We start from the raw sequence: 17,295 nt of genomic DNA on the forward strand, positions 1-17,295 counted from the left end.
TTTATTTGTTCATTTACAAAATATTTGGGGCAAAATACAGTATAGTGGTCAGTATTTAAAATTAACATTTACTCAAAAATATGCACAAATGTTTGGCGAAACAGTCAAACAATTTCCAGTTTGTCTATCATGGTTTTCAATGTGGACTCTGGAGGAGTTGTTGAACACTTGACTTGCCTTTGCATGTCTTTGTGATGGGATGAACCAGTATCATGGTATCATCACTATTTTATAGTAATTTATAAACATATGCTTACGATTCTGAATCATACAAGGGATTTAATATGATTAGGGAAAAGATTTAATTGTATTTTTTTCATCAAATAACTAAAAATGATTAAATGACATAGTGTACACATTCCTGGAACAGCAACTCAGTCGGTTTTAAAAAAAATGATTAAATGTCTTCTTTTTTCCTAATTTCTTTTGTATGTTTGTTTAAAGTGACAATAGAAAAAAGGAGGCCTAAATGTCCTTCGATCATCACCTTCTTGGACAATTTTGTGATTTCTGAGAGTTTCAGGGAATACATATCTTTCATTTATCTGTAATTATTAATGATGAAATTTTCCTGTTTTAAACGAAATTTACAAAATGATCTGTTATGAAGACGATCAGTCTCCTAAATGTTAAGAAGGTAATGTGTGCTCAAGAATTAGATGTCTACCCTGAATTGTGATGGCAGCAGGAAACATGTCTGAGTTAGGAAGGCTCTCACCTCGTCAAGAAGGGGAAGGGGTAGCATAGTGGTTCAGCTGTTGTTCATCAGGCCAAAGATCTGAGTTTGATTCCGAAAATGGGCACAATGTGTGATGATTGGTTCCGGTGCTGTCATATGTCTGGGATTATGCTGGAAGAGATGCTCATCACTGATATCTTCCTGCATTGGCCACACGTCCCTTGTGACGCTGACTTGATTGATGCATGTCACTGTATATCCCAATTGCGTGGATTGATGCTCATGACATCGATCACTGGATTGTTTGGTCCATACTTGATTATTACAGACTGTGGTCATATAGGTGGAAAATTGCTGAGTGTGGCGTTAAACAACAAACAGACAAAGCTTTGTTGTGCTTGTTGTGTGAACAACATGATATGTGAGTGCCGTGTTTCACGGCTGGATGCTGCAATGATATAATTGTATTGATCCTCACGTACTGTGTTTTCGAGCCAACACAAATTATTTCTCATTACGTGTCTAATAATCACAATATCCCAAAATTAAGTCTTACCTTTGAGAACATTTATTTTTGTTTACAATTGGATAGTCAAATGACCACATATTGTCATTTTAATTGTCATTTCGTGATAATGATTCCTCAAGTGAGACAAGTCAGTCAGGCGCCATCTTGTCATCCTCACATGATTTCAAGCTCCTCCATGACAGTCAAGTTAAAGATCGATGCACAACATGATCAGTCACATGACATTACAGACAGGAAGTTTACAAACAGCAACCGATACATCATACGTACTTCGATTGTTCTGATACACAATGATCATCAGATCAAGTTTAATTTAAATGTGTGTTAGTGAAAAAGAAAGTTTTGAGGTAGGTTTTCTTTACTTAGTGAATATTTTACCTCGTGTAGCTTAATTTGCTACAGACCGCCTCCGTGGTCTTGTGGTAGAGCGTCCGCCCTGAGAGCAGAAGGTCCGGAGTTCGATCCCCGGCCACTTCATACCAAAAGACGTTAGAATATGGTACTTGTTATGCTGTCTGGCGCTCGGCATTAAGGGGCTAAAACAAGGACTGGTCGGCTCGGAGTCAGTATACTATGTCTGAGTGGGGTATTCATGTTAAACTGCGGCATGGTATCTCAGTGAGCTAGCACTATAATTCGGCATCAGTCTGGACTAGTACAAGCAGCCACACACACACACGTGCATGCACGTCGCTATATAAGTGCAATAATCTTGGACGCGACGTTAAACCCAATTTCACCTCACCTCACCTCATTCGTGACATAACTTTAGCAACAAGTGGCGAACACTTTGATGTGTTCAGTGAACTTTGAAGCGTCTTGATTACGCCATTAAGCGCATGGTTACGTGTTGTTTAGGTGCTCGAAGATAGGTGAGGCTCGAATACATGTTACGTGGAGATATATAAGTAGTTCAAATGGGAGGAGTATGCCTTGTTAACTCGTTGGTTCTTGAGAAAGTGAAATATTCCTGTTGTCATGGTACTGAACCAATATTTTAACATATTGAGAAAAAGAATTTTTGGAATATCATTCTGTGGAGCTTTGGCTAATCTGTTCGTAATCAGTGTACTGGTAGATAAGAGTAGCTCTGTCCAACTACATGAAATTAAAAAATGGTGTTTTCAAAAAATACATTCTCAGTGAGATTATTCAAAAGAATCCGACGAATGAAAAATTTCTCTTGAACCTTGAAAGAACGAAATGAACATGATTGTCGTAAGACATGCCGAGTTATAAAGTTTGTGTTTGTTGGAGGTGTAACTGCCATGGGTTGCCGGCACTGTCAGGGTAGACATTTAAACTTTGTCTCTGAGCCTCTTATGTGCTCCCTGTAGTGTCCGTCTTGGTAGAGCCAGTAAGATGCATCTCTTTTCTTTATCCCTAGAAGCTGGTGAAAATATGATGACAGATCACAGCACGTTTTACTATAACCAGCGAATGTGGTAAACTGATGCCTCTTCCATAGACTGTTTGTTGTGCTGTTTTGACAGAGATATCTCCCTTTACTGTGATTCAGATTTGAATGTGTCCTTCATTCTTACATCTGGGCATTTTTTTAAGAATGTGTCCTTAGTTTTCAGTATTATTTCCGATTACACGAACCATCAATGTATTTTTTTTTTCTGGCAAAAGAAATATCCTTAATCAGAGAGCTATTTTGATAATTAATATTAAAGGTTCAAATAAAATATTTAACATACAGACACATTTTCACGTTTTGCATCAAAATGGAATTAGTTAGGTGACATTTATTTTTTTTTCATAAAAGGTTATTTTGAAGCAAGCATCACATTTCATAGGACCAAAATGCTCAGAGAATGAAAGACAAAGGGAGATAACTCTCATTTCTGCCTGTCTATCTTCTCCCTCTGTGTTTCTGTAGATCAAGATGACCTGTATGCCACACTTCGTTCTCCTGATGCTCTCACCGTAGCCTCTTCTGACAAAATGCTTATTATCTCAAGACCCCACACGGCACAGGTAGTTAATTGTCCAGAATGTCAGTAGTTTTCTGTACAAATAAATGCATTACAAGAGTTAGGATCTATGTCAATCGGTGTTAGGGCAACTGCACCAGATACTCTCCCCTCAGAAAATTGCCCCCTTTAGGAAAACTGCCTCCCCAGGAAATGACCTCTCAATAATGTAACGCAGGACAAGTCTCAGTATTATTTTGTTCTGCTAATTCCTCCCACCAAGAAGTAATAACTTGTTGTAAACAAATTGCAAGCGAAGCCAAGGACTATATGACTGGCTAACCAAGCAATGATTTCTACTTAGCCTCTATGTTCCCATAACCCTTTCACTCATTCGTGACTAACTCGTGTTATTCCGGGACAAGCCGAATAGCGACTCGTGCCCTTCTCATGGCCATTTTTGCGACGGGGTTCCCTCTTGGCGCAAACGGGCATACCTAAAACAATTGTCAACTCGTTGCGTAATGGTTCACATTTATTTCCCCATATATTATATATATTTCAGATGCAATTTAAAGCACATCGGGACATGCGGAATTATACAATATGATTGAGCACATTTACATGTCCTGGGTATATTTTTAGATGCAAGACATATGTAAAATCAAAAATTATTTCTGAGGGATTCTTTGACGAAGAACTTGAAATCATACACGCATTCTGATTGGTTTGTCGTATTTTCGCACATAACATTCATCGATAGGGGGACGAGTCTTCTTGGAGGTTACGGAAAGGGGCGAGTGGTGACGAATGCCCCCCCCCCACACACTACTGTTGGCTTATAAGAGAATGGGCATGGCTTGTGCTACGTTTTGTTTTTCGTGTGTAACTGATGTGGAGTTATCTTTGTTCACATATTTATTTATAAAAATTGACTTAATTTTCTTTTTAATTAATTAATTAATTTTAATTTAATTGCTCACCGCTCTGACATTTCTACCTTCATAAACACAAAACATGTTGAAGTCAATTCATTTTTATGATAGAATCAGTTGACAAATCATCAAAATCAAATATGTAAATAGAAAATAAAAAAATATCCTGGTGGATAGAATACTGAACCCCTACACATCTGTGTAAAACTGATGGTTTGCTAGATACTTGTCATGTGTTATCAAGAGGCTTTGTCTGGGGTCAGGGACCACGGGCAGTGCTCAGAGGGGCTGAATATAGAGGGACAGTTGCCCTAGAATCGTAGTCATCAATATTTTATGTGGATGGGAGTGAGTGTTAAAAGTTCATTGAAAAAAAAGGTAGGAATTTGAGACATACTATTTTGATAATCTAATTGTATGGTGGTATGTTATTATAATCTTACTTACCATCTTAACCTAAGTATATTTACTTGTACTAATTGGTGTGGTGTAGTGGGTCTTATATCACTCGGACACACACGTGACAAGGTGCAGGGATTATAGCTCCCTCTGTATGCAAGAGCTGTTTAATTGTTCGAACACATTTTACTATTTGAATTCCATTTTAAATAGGTTATAATTGACTTAAATGTTTGTTTTTCACAAAGATTCTAATTTGATCTGGCCACGATAACTGCAGCTTATATTATACACTAACTGACCAAATGTTTTATTCTTCGTTAAACAGTACAAATTTCACTGAAGCAGGATGCTGGCACAATTTTGTTTTCTATTGAGAGAATGAACTGATCTCAATTTCTTGACTTTTATAACTTTTTGTCATTATCAGACAGTGCAAGCTTGTTTACACCATTGTCAAGCTCGGTCTTGTATTCTTCTTAAATGGTCAGGGGTGGTTGGGTAGCCTTGTGGTTAAAGCGTTCGCTCATCACACTGTAGACCCGGGTTCAATTCCCGACATGGGTACAATGTATGAAGCCCATTTCTGGTGTTCCCTGCTGTGATATTGCTGGAATATTACTAAAAGCTGTATAAAACCATACTCACTCACTCACTCACATTCTTAAATGTTCAGCTGATAATGTATGCTGTGTTGGTTTAGCCATATTGTTGATTTAGTGCCTTTTTCATTAAAAATCAAAGGGATTAATCTGGGATATCAAACCAAGTGTCCTTGGCGGGCAAATTTGGAAAAATGTTTTGTTCAAATTTGTTTTTGTTATTTGAGCTCTTTATTTTCTTGAATACTGAAGTATTTTGACATTGCCTTCAATGCAGTGATGTAAGACTAAGCATTAAAGCTTTCCCTCAGTTAGTTATGTTAGAGAAATAGATACTCCCTTGGAGAAGCTGTGTCATTAGGTACCCGTGCATGTTTTGACTGGTGGCAGCGGTCGAGGCAGTATACGCTCACCTTTTTACGAACACCTGGTGTCACCACTATGTGATAATGATTCCTAAACACCCGGTGTCACCACTATTTGATAGTGATTCATAAACGCTTGGTGTCATCACTATTTGATTATGATTCATAAACACATGGTGTCACCACTATTTGATAGTGATTCATAAACACCTGGTGTCACCACTATTTGATAGTGATTCATAAAAACCTGGTGTCACCACTATTTGATAGTGATTCATAAACACCTGGTGTCATCACTATTTGATAGTGATTCATAAACACCTGGTGTCACCACTATGTGATAATGATTCCTAAACACCTGGTGTCATCACTATGTGATAATGATTCCTAAACACATATGCTTGTGATATGGGCGGAAGTGGACAATGGACTCTTAATTTCTTATCATTATGGAAATGTTTTTTATCATGTTTATTATGACACTAATGATATGATTTGGTAATTATTAAATTCTAACCTCTGTCTTTTACTATTAAATTCTAATTTCTTGTATTTACTATTGAATTCTAATTTATGGTATTTGGTTTTAAAATCTAATTTCTGGTAATTGCTATCAAATCCAATTTCCTGTTTTACTGTTGAATTCTAATTTCTTGTATTTACTTTTAAAATCAAATTTCTGGTAATTACTATTAAATTCTAATTTATGGTATTTACTATTAATTTCTAATTTCTGACCTTTGATAAGTGGATGAGGATGTCAAGTTTAATGGTAACCTCCTGCGGAGGACAAAGCATTATATCAACTGACAAACAGGCGTCAGAACAATGGAACAGGGCTCAAAGTAGCAACTTATGGCCCGTGTCTTTTGATTTTGCGTCAATACATCTCGTACCATTTAGCAAATGGCGGATGTAGATATATACGTTGTGGCACCATCTCTTGTTGTAAAATGATTTGCAATCTGATTATGAACAAGTGTGTACTGGAATGAAAGTGCACAAATGTATAACGCCCCGTTATCATTTTGGCACCGTAATTGATGAACTGGTTCATCCAATGATGTAGAGGCCTTGAACAGGAGACTCTAGTGACCACAGTCTTCCATCAGCCAGCCATCATTGAAGTAATATGTTTAATTCTCACTTCTTGTTTTTGCGATGATTGACAGCTGAAACACAATGTTTTGTTCCTCACATCCAGAAAAAGACAAGACGAAATGGATTGTTTAGCGAATGAAACATAAACTAAACAATTCCATTTAGTCCTGATATGAGCAACAAAAAAATGTGTTTCAGCTGCCAGTCATGGCCAAAACACGAAGCGGCTTTGTTGTCTTGGTGCTGGCTTCTAAGAAAATGGCTTCTCTCTTAGAATTTATGTTGGCTCCGTGAGAATAGTCAACTTTGAGCTTGGCCTTGAGTGTTGCTTGGCCTAGATGAAGTTGCTCTACAGCTTGTCTTTTCTCTATGTAACTCTGTAACTCCTAACATCCCGTCTCCGCACACTATACAACTTGCAGAGGTCAGACAACCACAGTTCACATGCATTAAGCGCACTAAATAATCTTTTGTATCACTGCAAATGCCTAACAAAATATATTATTACTTCCACTAAACATGGGTGTTAATTCTGATTCATTTACAAAATACTCACTTTGGTTCATGGAATTTAAATCTAATTTGTGTCTGAAAGAAACATTGCTATTTTGTATAATTTGAAATTGTATTCTCGATATGAAATGTGTTTATGAAAATGAACTGATATGTTATGTCTGTGGGAAAATAGACACCTGGGCCCTCTTGCACAAAGCGATCTTAGCGCTAAGATGATCGTAACTCCCATACTTTAACCATGGACCTATATAACATAGGCTTACAATAGTCTTAGCGCTAAGATCGCTTTGTGCAAGTGGGCCCTGGTGTTGGACCGTAATTGTTGTAGAAAGCCACTTTATTACCTGAGTAGGATGCTGTATTGTAAATAAAAACATTATATAAAATATATATTTAATATTAAAAGTAGTTTTTGCTAGATGACCTCATTTGCTTAATTATCGTACCATATTTATTGTGGTGATAACACTTACTATTACTTGATAAATACCAACGTGTTGTGTCTGTTTAGATGCCTGCTGAATTGACGGTGGAGGTTGGACAGAAAGTCCACTTCATACGACACATGATCAACGGATTACAAGTTCGTCTCGACGATTCTAACAAGTTTGGTATAATTCCCAACAGCTGTGTGGAGCTGTAACACAGGAACAAAGAAGATATTTATTGTCCTAAAATGAACAAGTCTGTCTACTCAATTGTTTTAGTCTAATGTCTGTCAACCAATTGTTCAGTCCAATGTCTGTCAAGCATTTGGTTTAGTCTGTTGTCTGTCAATCAACTGTTTTAGTCTATTGCATGTCAACCAATTGTTCAGTTGATTGTCTGTCAACCATTTGGTTTAGTCTATTGTATGTCTACCAATTGTTTTAGTTTGTTGGCTGTGAACCAATTGTTTTCCTTTCGAAAAATGGAACAAAGAAAAATACAGGGAAATCAGCTTTACCGTCAGCACATTTGAAATAGTATGCATACAAATTCAACACATGTCAGAATCAAATGTTGAGATGTGTTTGTGTTCATTGTTTCCAACACGTATTTGGTAGACAAGGCCGGTAAACCATGACAGCATTTCATTTTACTGTGTCTAAAACTAAGTGTTCCCTTGTTTATGTCCATCAGTATATATAAAATGCCAAAATACGACCAAACCCTACAACCTGAGGAAACACTAAAAAAGATTATTGCTATCATCAAATAATTTTGGAATAATATCTCAAATGCTAATGCTTTAATTTGCTGTAAAAATAGATGGTGTAGCCTTTTATCTATTGCGCTGCAGACCGATGTTTAATTCCTCAAGTTGTTACAACATATGAAGCCCCTCACATGGTATTCCTGCTGTTGGGCTACTGCTCAAAGTGACAGTGGAAGATGGTCACTGCATCTTCGGGTACTGGCCAAGATGGGCTGAAGACAAAACAAATACCCTTGGCAATGCTGGGTTTTACTTACGGATACACTGCTATTCAAAAAACATTTTCTCTCTGTCATGAAATTGGGAACTGCAGTGTCCCAGTATGTGGTGTTTGTATGCAAGGATGAGAATGGATATCTTGCTTTTCAGCTTAAACTTCTTTGCAATGGAAAGTGGTCCATAATTTGGGGGTGTTTAGGGGGAAGCCATGACATTTTAACAAATTTGTGGTCACTTAAATTCACGGATTCGCTGAAGATTCTCACTCCTGTGTATGGTGGGCCCAGGGGCGAGTGTGGTCACCAGCTTGTCATAAAGGATGGACCATTTTTATTGCGGGAGAGAGCTGGTATTTATATTTCTTTTAAATCTGTTCCCATAATTGCTGAATTTTTTTATCCTTAGGTTTCAAATTGTCTGAATTCTTCTTGCCTTAAAAACTTGTATGTTTGAAAAAAATCTCTTTTTCTCAAACAAAATCCCATCTTCCCTCCAGAATGCCGACTTCATTCTCTATGAGCAACAAAATTGTGGACAACTTCTATGATTTGGCAGAGTTTGTCATCTTACCCCGATGGAACACTGCTCATGCTATCAATCACTAGTTCTTCTGACCCATACTTTTTTATTTACATATTAAGGTCTTATAGTTTGTTTGCTGCTTAGCACTCCACTGAGCAATGTTTCAGCTATGTGATGGTAGGCTGTAAATACTCGAGTCTGGCCCAGACAATCCAATGGTTGACATCATGAGCATCAATCTATGCATGCAATTGGGATAAGATTTCATGCATCAACCAAGTCAGCAAGCCTGACCACCTGATTCCGTTAGTCACCTGGGTTGCTGAAGATCAGTTCTAACCCTGATCTTCATGGGTCAAAAATATCATAGCTGCAATATTGCTAAAGTATTTGATAGTGCTCTATTTATAGCTTGTAGTTGTGGTGGGAAGTATATGTTCGTGTACAGCATGAACGTCAACTGTGCATGTCACACCAGGTGTCTCTATCTTTCTCTATACACTGGACTCTGTCAAAACTGGACTCTGACTAACCCGGATCACTGTCAAAACGAAACAAAATTTATGGTCTGAAAAAACTATTTTGGTTCATCTTCAACTAATCTGATCTTGATCCCTGTTCAAGATTAACCTTTGATCCTACACAAGGCCTGTTTAGACGGATTGCACTATACATGGCCTGTTTAGACAGATTCCACTACACAAGGCCTGTTTAGACAGATTCCACTACACAAGGCCTGTTTAGACAGATTCCACTACACAAGGCCTGTTTAGACAGATTCCACTACACAAGGCCTGTTTAGACAGATTCCACTACACAAGGCCAGTTTAGACAGATTCCACTACACAAGGCCTGTTTAGACAGATTCCACTACACAAGGCCTGTTTAGACAGATTCCACTATACAAGGCCCGTTTAGACAGATTCCACTACACAAGGCCTGTTTAGACATATCCCACTATACAAGGCCAGTTTAGACATATCCCACTACACAAGGCCCATTTAGACAGATCCCACTATACAAGGCCTGTTTAGACAGATTCCACCACACAAGGCCAGTTTAGACAGATTCCACCACACAAGCCTCACAGCACAATACAAAGCTTGCTCACATTCTCTACAGGGTAAATGTTCATGGTTTTTTTTAGTATTCTTGCAATTGTTACCCCATTAATCGGTCCCAGGTATTTCATGTGAAGTGTGTAATTTTAGACAAATGAAGTTCAAAACTATTCTGTAACCTTGTGTATAATCCTTGTTGTGCATTATGTTAATGCAGTGTCAGTTGTTTATAGCTTTTATAAGTTATGTTCCTTTCCAAGCTAATTGAAATATTTGTTAATTTTGAATTCAAATTAATGTGGGATATTTGAACAATGCTTTATTCATTGTGTGGTGCTTCACCCTGCTGGTTCCTTCGTGGAAAGTCCATTTGAGTATGGGAATCAGAACTGCACACACACAATGTCAGTTTATACAAAGTGTGAAATCAAGTGTAGTCTCTTTGACTTTTGTACATCAGTGCATGTATTGGAGATTCTGCTACAATACTGAGAGTAAGATGCGCTATTTTCCTTGACCGTTCTGAGTGATGATGGTAGATGTAATAATTGTTTCAATTTGTCAAATTGTAAGTTTCAATTTTATTTTGAATATTTTGTCAAAACTTGTGCTACTTCAGATTAAGACCTAAAAAGACCCTGGACAATCTAGCCCTACACTGTCAGAAAGTGTTTCCCAACTCTGATGTTGCATCAAAATATATTGCTCTCCATTCATAAAAGATATCAGAATTGTTAACAACCCAATTATTTATCTCTCAGTGTTCAAGACTCACACAAGATATGATCCATATCAGCTTTTTCCATTTGGTAATTGTTAAATATATAGATTGGGTGGGACTGCAAAAGTTCCCACTAGGACGAAATCTTCATGTGTAACAGTCTTAATATGTGTCTTGGTTTGTCAGCACCATACCATGCTTGTGGGTTTCACCAATGTGGTAAGTGTCTTAAGACCGGCATCACCCCGGTCTTCCCTCCCACATCAAGCTGATGCTCCGTGATAGTAGCTAGGCCAACCCACTGTGTTGTAAATAATGCACATTGCACAGGGTAAGTCTTGCATGTCTACCGGTATATTGGAGAATGAGTATTCTCAAAAGAGGTGTAATATTTAAATATGCATATATTTTAAGATATGTAATATTTTTGTGCAATTGTTCTGTACATGAACCTGGAGATGTTATACTAATTAGCTTGTTTTTTTCTATTTTGTGATATGGCAGAGTTTTAAGATGTACATATCTATGCAAGAGAGATGGTTGATAGTATAATGTATTGTTGTTCAGAATTATATTGGAATCTTTTATCCCATCTGCTACGGGAATGGTATTTGCTGGTCTACCAAATACAGTACATGGAGTCACTGCTTATATTTAATAAAGCTTATCATAATGTTATGTACTGTCTGTATTGTACTGGCATAGAGCGGATTATTAACACCATAATCCAATGCATAAAAGACGGGGTCGGCCCATACTCTGAACCAACTTTCCTTGATGGTATACCACTCCAAACAAGTAAAAGGACACCTACTTTAGGACCAGTGTCTGTTGCAATCGCCATCGCTGCATGTGAAAATATCAGGTGTTCTTTAACAGTATAATTTGCAGGGACAACAGTTGCAGTGAGTGTGACTGCCACTGACTATTTTCAGTCCATTGTGATACACACACTGGAAGAAATACCATGAGTGAGTGAGTCTGGTGAGTTTCCCCTGCTGTAAGCAATATTTCAGCAATATCACAGTGGGCGACATCAGAAATGGACTTCACACATTGTACTCATATCATGACAAGCCTTTGCTAAAACTCATATTCAGTACTTTTCAAGACTCATGAGAAAGTCCTGGTTAGAATAGATCTTCAGCAACCCATGCTTGCCATAAAAGGCGACTATGATTGTCGTTGTTATAACCAAGCCCTCAGACTAGAGAGAATACCAGAGGCGTTCGGGAGGGACTTTTATTTCGCCAGCCACATGGCCTGTCAACATGTCATAGCCGAGTGACAGCACGTGCGGACTACCTTCACAGGCACGTGAGGTATTCATACGCGTTACTCTCACAGTACATAGTTCTAGGGTACATCGGGTAATATAATACTTATCAAGATATTACAGTCGTGAAAGGCGACTAACGGGATCGTGAGGTCAGGCCCGCTGACCTGGTTGATGCACGTCATCGTATCCAAATTGCATGGATCGATGCTCATGATGTCAATCACTGTATTGTCTGGACCCGACTCGATTATGTACAGACCACTGTCATATAGCTGGAATATTGCTGAGTGCCGCGTTAAACAACAAACAAACAAACAAACAAGACATTGTTTTAATATTGCAAGCATATTACATTTCGCTTTCTTGCCATGATGATCTCAGAGATGCCAACCAATCCGATGTACTCAGGTTTCTACAAGACTTGAAGTAAAACTTTCTGAAAGTTGCTGTTCAAAATCTGCTATAAATATGCATGTTAGACATATTCATATTCTTTAATTGAAACAAACAAACCAAACCCAAACCTTTCAAGCGATCAAAAGTATAAAAGTAACAACGTTTACACATTCCTATCTAACTTGGTATGTACTTCGGAGTTGACGAGTGCCTGAAACGGAACTGTGTTCCCGTGCTTAAATACAAGCGAATGACGATCTCGTTCCCGTCCACAAAATGGGGGTGCAAACTCTGTTGTGACGACCACGACAACCCGGTTACTACCTTGCCGGCTGCTGGCATGGTGACTTACACCCCGTTCACTTGCACCTCTATACCTATGTGTGTATATGTGCTTATGTGTGTAGAAATACATACGTGAGTGTACTTGTCATGTGAACGCATTTACTCGTTTGTGTATATTTACACCAGGAGCAAATTTGCATCATGTCTGGAGCAGGTGTAAATGTAAATTTGCACTGTGTGTTTATTTTGCAATGTGAACGTTTATGTGAACGTAAGAGCATGATCTAATTAATATCTGTTCTTTTGCCAACAGCAAACACATTGTCAACAGTCGCCAACTTTTATGCGTACATACTCAGTTGAGCGGACGGTGTTTTCTTTTGGTTTGCGCAAATTATAAATCAAACACATGTTGCTTCACGCGAAAATGTTCGGCGAATCAACTCTCTTCTCATTCAACGTTGATTGGAACGTCTACCAGAACAAACACTGAACCATCAACTACCAGTTTATCGTAGCTCAAATAGACACGGATGCGCCAGTCGTCTAAGGCGCCGCGATTCGCTGTGCAGAGTTGCGGCCCTTGGGCATGCCAGAAACCTATGATTGTGGGTTCGAATCCCGGTTCACCCCAATTATGTTTCTAGGTTTGTCAGCACCATACCCGTGCTCGTGGGTTTCACCGAAGTGGTAAACGTCTGAGACCTGCATCACTTCGGGCTTTCCTCCCACATTAAGCTGACACGCCGTGATATAACTGGAATACTGTTAAAAGCGGCGTTAAACCCAACACACTCACTCACTCAAATAGGCAACTTTGTTCTCTTGTCTGGCTCTCACCATAAAGGGAAACAACTTTGATCGAACCCCTCTCACTCTCTGGATGTAGTCTTCTGAAACCCTGAACTCTTTATTCCCCTTCAGAATCTTTCTGGCAGCTTCCATCACAGCTGCATGTCCTTGTAGAAAGAGAACTTGACAATTATCGGTTTACTTCCAGATTTTGAGTGCAGCCGATGTGCTCTTTCTATGCTGATGGATTGAACTTCGATGTTCAGGGTAACGTCCATAAAATCTTTGACACACGACTCACTCGTCCCATGTTTCACCCTTCTTTTCTTGCAGACCATGAAAGATTAAATTTGATCTTCGAGACTGTGCTTCAATGCTGTCATTTCTGGATTCCAGGGCATCACGTTTCTGTTTCAAACTTGTGTTTTCCTCTTAAAGGTCACGAAGTTTGTCATCACAGTCTTTTATGAATAGGTCTTTTATGAAGGGAGGTAATCTGTGTTTGGATTGCTTTCGGTGTTATAGAGAGATCGTCGAATGTTGATTGGCTGTGTGAAGTGTCAGGAGTCAAACATTGGCCAGAAACATTTTGTGCAGATGATCTAGTCTGTACTCTTTCTGAAGAAGGGGGTACTTTGGGCGGTCCTGGGTTGGATTCAACAACCCCCGCTATCAATAATAGTGATAGCAGAGTGAGTCTCAGAACCCAACCTTATACCACTTGGTAGCTGTATATCGGGGTGACTTCCACGTGAGTGTTTTCTTCTAGGACAAAAACATCCTATTCTGCTCCTCCAAACGACAATATCCACACCAAGCTTTTGGATGGCAGAGTGTAGGTATCTATGCCAATACTAGTACACACCTTGTTCTTGCACCACTTCTTAATATCTTGTAATCACATGTTTACTCTCTGGTGAATATTCTGTGTCAACATCATTCAAATGTCACGTGACCCGCCACCAATAATATGTTTTGAAAATGTCTATTCGTCGTTTTAAAAATTTGTAGATTAAATTCGCAAACTGAGATTGGTTTGGGCTGTATTCGTGAAGGGTGTTAAAGTACTGTAAAATCATCGTCCCCCTGAAAGAGTACGTAAATTCCACATCATTCAAAGTACATTTGGGTCTACCCCATTTTTAATCGTACTATATTTGTTTGTTGTAATTGATAGCTACAATTGACAATAATCTCCTGCAGCTAAAGCCATGGTGTAAATCCTGCTAGGGAGCCGTGAAGGAAGCAAAAGTATTAAAGTCCCCACGGTCCCCAGTATGGTTGCCTAACTTTGGTTGCTGGCGATCCCTAGCTCGTGTGTGTGGTTCATTTTCTTTGGAAACTGGAGTTCCTCCATCGTTTGAGCAGCAGCATACACGCAGCAGTTTTATGTCATGCAAAGAACAGTCCGCATTGAGAGTAACAGAAATAATGTCATTTAAGTTATCAAGTTGATTCTGTGGAAATGATTGGTTAATTTGTTTTATTGGCCTCCGTTTCTTAATCGGTAAAAAACAGTTTTGATTATATAATGACATAAACAAAACATATAAGGGATCACCAGAAAGATCATCGATAGAAGAGGGGGAAAACTCAATATCATAGAGGCCCTTGCTCCCTCTACACGCAGCCCAGAGAGCGAATGGGACTCTTCAAACCCACCCAGAACTTTTCGGAGAAAGTGAAGACTCCCCAACACTGCAGCCTTCTGCATTACCAACATTGTCAGAAGGGCTGTATTCCTGGTAGCAAACCCGGGTACTCTCCCAATCTCAGTCAACAGATTGGGAGGTAACAAACCTAAGGCACCAAAAACAATGAGGAGTCGGACAACTTGGTACTTGGGATGCAAGCGTGACATTTCGAAAGCGTCCGCATATTTGCCATGTGTTTTCATCCTGTCAATGACAGAAAATATTCAATGATATAAATGCTTTCATTGGATTTATCAAAAAGGACAAGATCAGGTTTGACGTCTGAGGCTGTAAACGGGCCTATTCCACAGAATTTTGTATTTATCATTTTCCATGACGCCCTCTACATATTCTGGGTGATTTATTTATGACGTCCAAGTACTTATTGTGTTTTTTGACGTACACTTACAAGCAAGAAAACATGCATTGCTAGTAATTGCTCGACCATAGACCATATGACATACGCATGGGTTGTTACGATATAATGTATCACGTTATAGTCATTAAAAAAAAGTGACATATTCATTAGAAATATCTGCCAAAAGCAGAGTAGAAAAAGTGACCAAAAAAAATTCCATATCTAACGGAAATCCCTTTCAAAGCGGTCTTTTGTGGAACTTCGATCATACAAGCAACATACGTTTATTGACATAATTAGCGGAGCGACCCCCGACCGCGTCATCTCAAAAGACGTTAAAAGATGGTACTTGTTGTTACCGTGCTGGTGCTCGGCATTGAGAGGCTAAAAAAGGACTTGTCGGTTCGGAATCAGTATACTGTGTCATGGTGGGATATTCATGTTAAACTGTGACCTGGTATCTCAGTGGGCTGGCACACTAAAATGGGCACTAGTCCGGACTAGTACAAGCATCAACACACGCACGCACGCGCGCACGCGCACGCGCACACGCACACGCACGCACACACACACACACACGCGCAACCACATCGCTATATAAGGATTTAGGACTCGACGTTACACCTAATTTCACCTCACCTCATGCAATGTAATCATTGTACAAAAAAATTTGAGCAATCAACTCTAACCTCCGAAACATGTACAAATAAACAAATATTTATCACTTTGAAAATCACATTAACATCAATTAGTCCCCCAGCTGGTATCCTGTAATGTGACGTGAATAATGGAAGCAACGTTAACAAACTAACAAAAACATATTAAATCAGGACATTGATATTAATTTGAAGCTGGTGTAATATCCTACATTGATTAACTGTTTATATGCTGTGTCAATAACTGTTTATCCCTTATCCTTAAATGCCTGTGCCCATTACCTATGTATATCCAGTGACATTTAACGTTCATAACCTGCAGTGATCAAATGTCTATATCCTGTAATATTAACTCTATATCTCCTGTAATATTAACTGTTTATATCATGTATCGATTACTGTTTTTATTCTGTATCTCAAACTGTGTATATCCTCCTGTGTCTATATTTTGATATTTGCATCATTGACTGCTTATATCCTGTTTCCTTAACTGTTTACATGCCGTGTGATTAAATGTTCATGTGATCTCAAACCGTTTATACCCTGTATCATTACCTTGTTTTACCCTGTATAATTACCTGGATATACCCTGTATCATTACCTGGTTTTACCCTGTATCATTACCTGGTTTTATCCTGTATACTTAGCTGGATATACCCTGTGTTATAACCTGGTTTTACCCTGTATAATTAGCTGGATAAACCCTGTATCATTACCTGGTTTTATCCTGTATAATTAGCTGGATATACCCTGTATCATTACCTGGTTTTATCCTGTATAATTAGCTGGATATAACCTGTATCATTACCTGGTTTTACTCTGTATCATTAGCTTGATATAACCTGTGTCATTACCTGGTTTTATCCTGTATAATTAGCTGGATATAACCTGTATCATTACCTGGTTTTACCCTGTATCATTAGCTTGATATAACCTGAGTCATAACCTGGTTTTATCCTGTATAATTAGCTGGATAAACCCTGTATCATTACCTGGTTTTATCCTGTATAATTAGCTGGATATACCCTGTATCATTACCTGGTTTTATCCTGTATAATTAGCTGGATAT

The 17,295-nt window shown here is 38.6% G+C and overlaps 1 protein-coding gene across 9 annotated transcripts in view; it reads left to right on the forward strand.

Moving 5' to 3' along the window:
- LOC139461227 (proline-serine-threonine phosphatase-interacting protein 1-like) overlaps positions 1–11,432 on the forward strand; it is a 66,080-nt gene extending 54,648 nt beyond the window's left edge. For 2 of the 9 annotated variants that reach the window (XM_071242851.1, XM_071242852.1), the window contains 2 exons: positions 3,094–3,191; positions 7,557–11,432. In XM_071242851.1, coding sequence (XP_071098952.1) covers positions 3,094–3,191; positions 7,557–7,688 — 230 coding nt within the window. In that variant the 3' untranslated portion in view covers positions 7,689–11,432. Of the gene's footprint in view, positions 1–2,595; positions 2,654–3,093; positions 3,192–4,325; positions 5,615–7,556 lie in introns of those variants that run through there. The other 7 variants (XM_071242859.1, XM_071242860.1, XM_071242854.1 and 4 more) reach the window with 6 other exon arrangements.
- The last annotated feature ends 5,863 nt before the right edge of the window (positions 11,433–17,295 follow it).

Source organism: Haliotis cracherodii, unplaced genomic scaffold (genome assembly GCF_022045235.1).
Source record: "Haliotis cracherodii isolate W230 unplaced genomic scaffold, xgHalCrac1.p SCAF_14, whole genome shotgun sequence".
NCBI lineage: Eukaryota > Metazoa > Mollusca > Gastropoda > Lepetellida > Haliotidae > Haliotis > Haliotis cracherodii.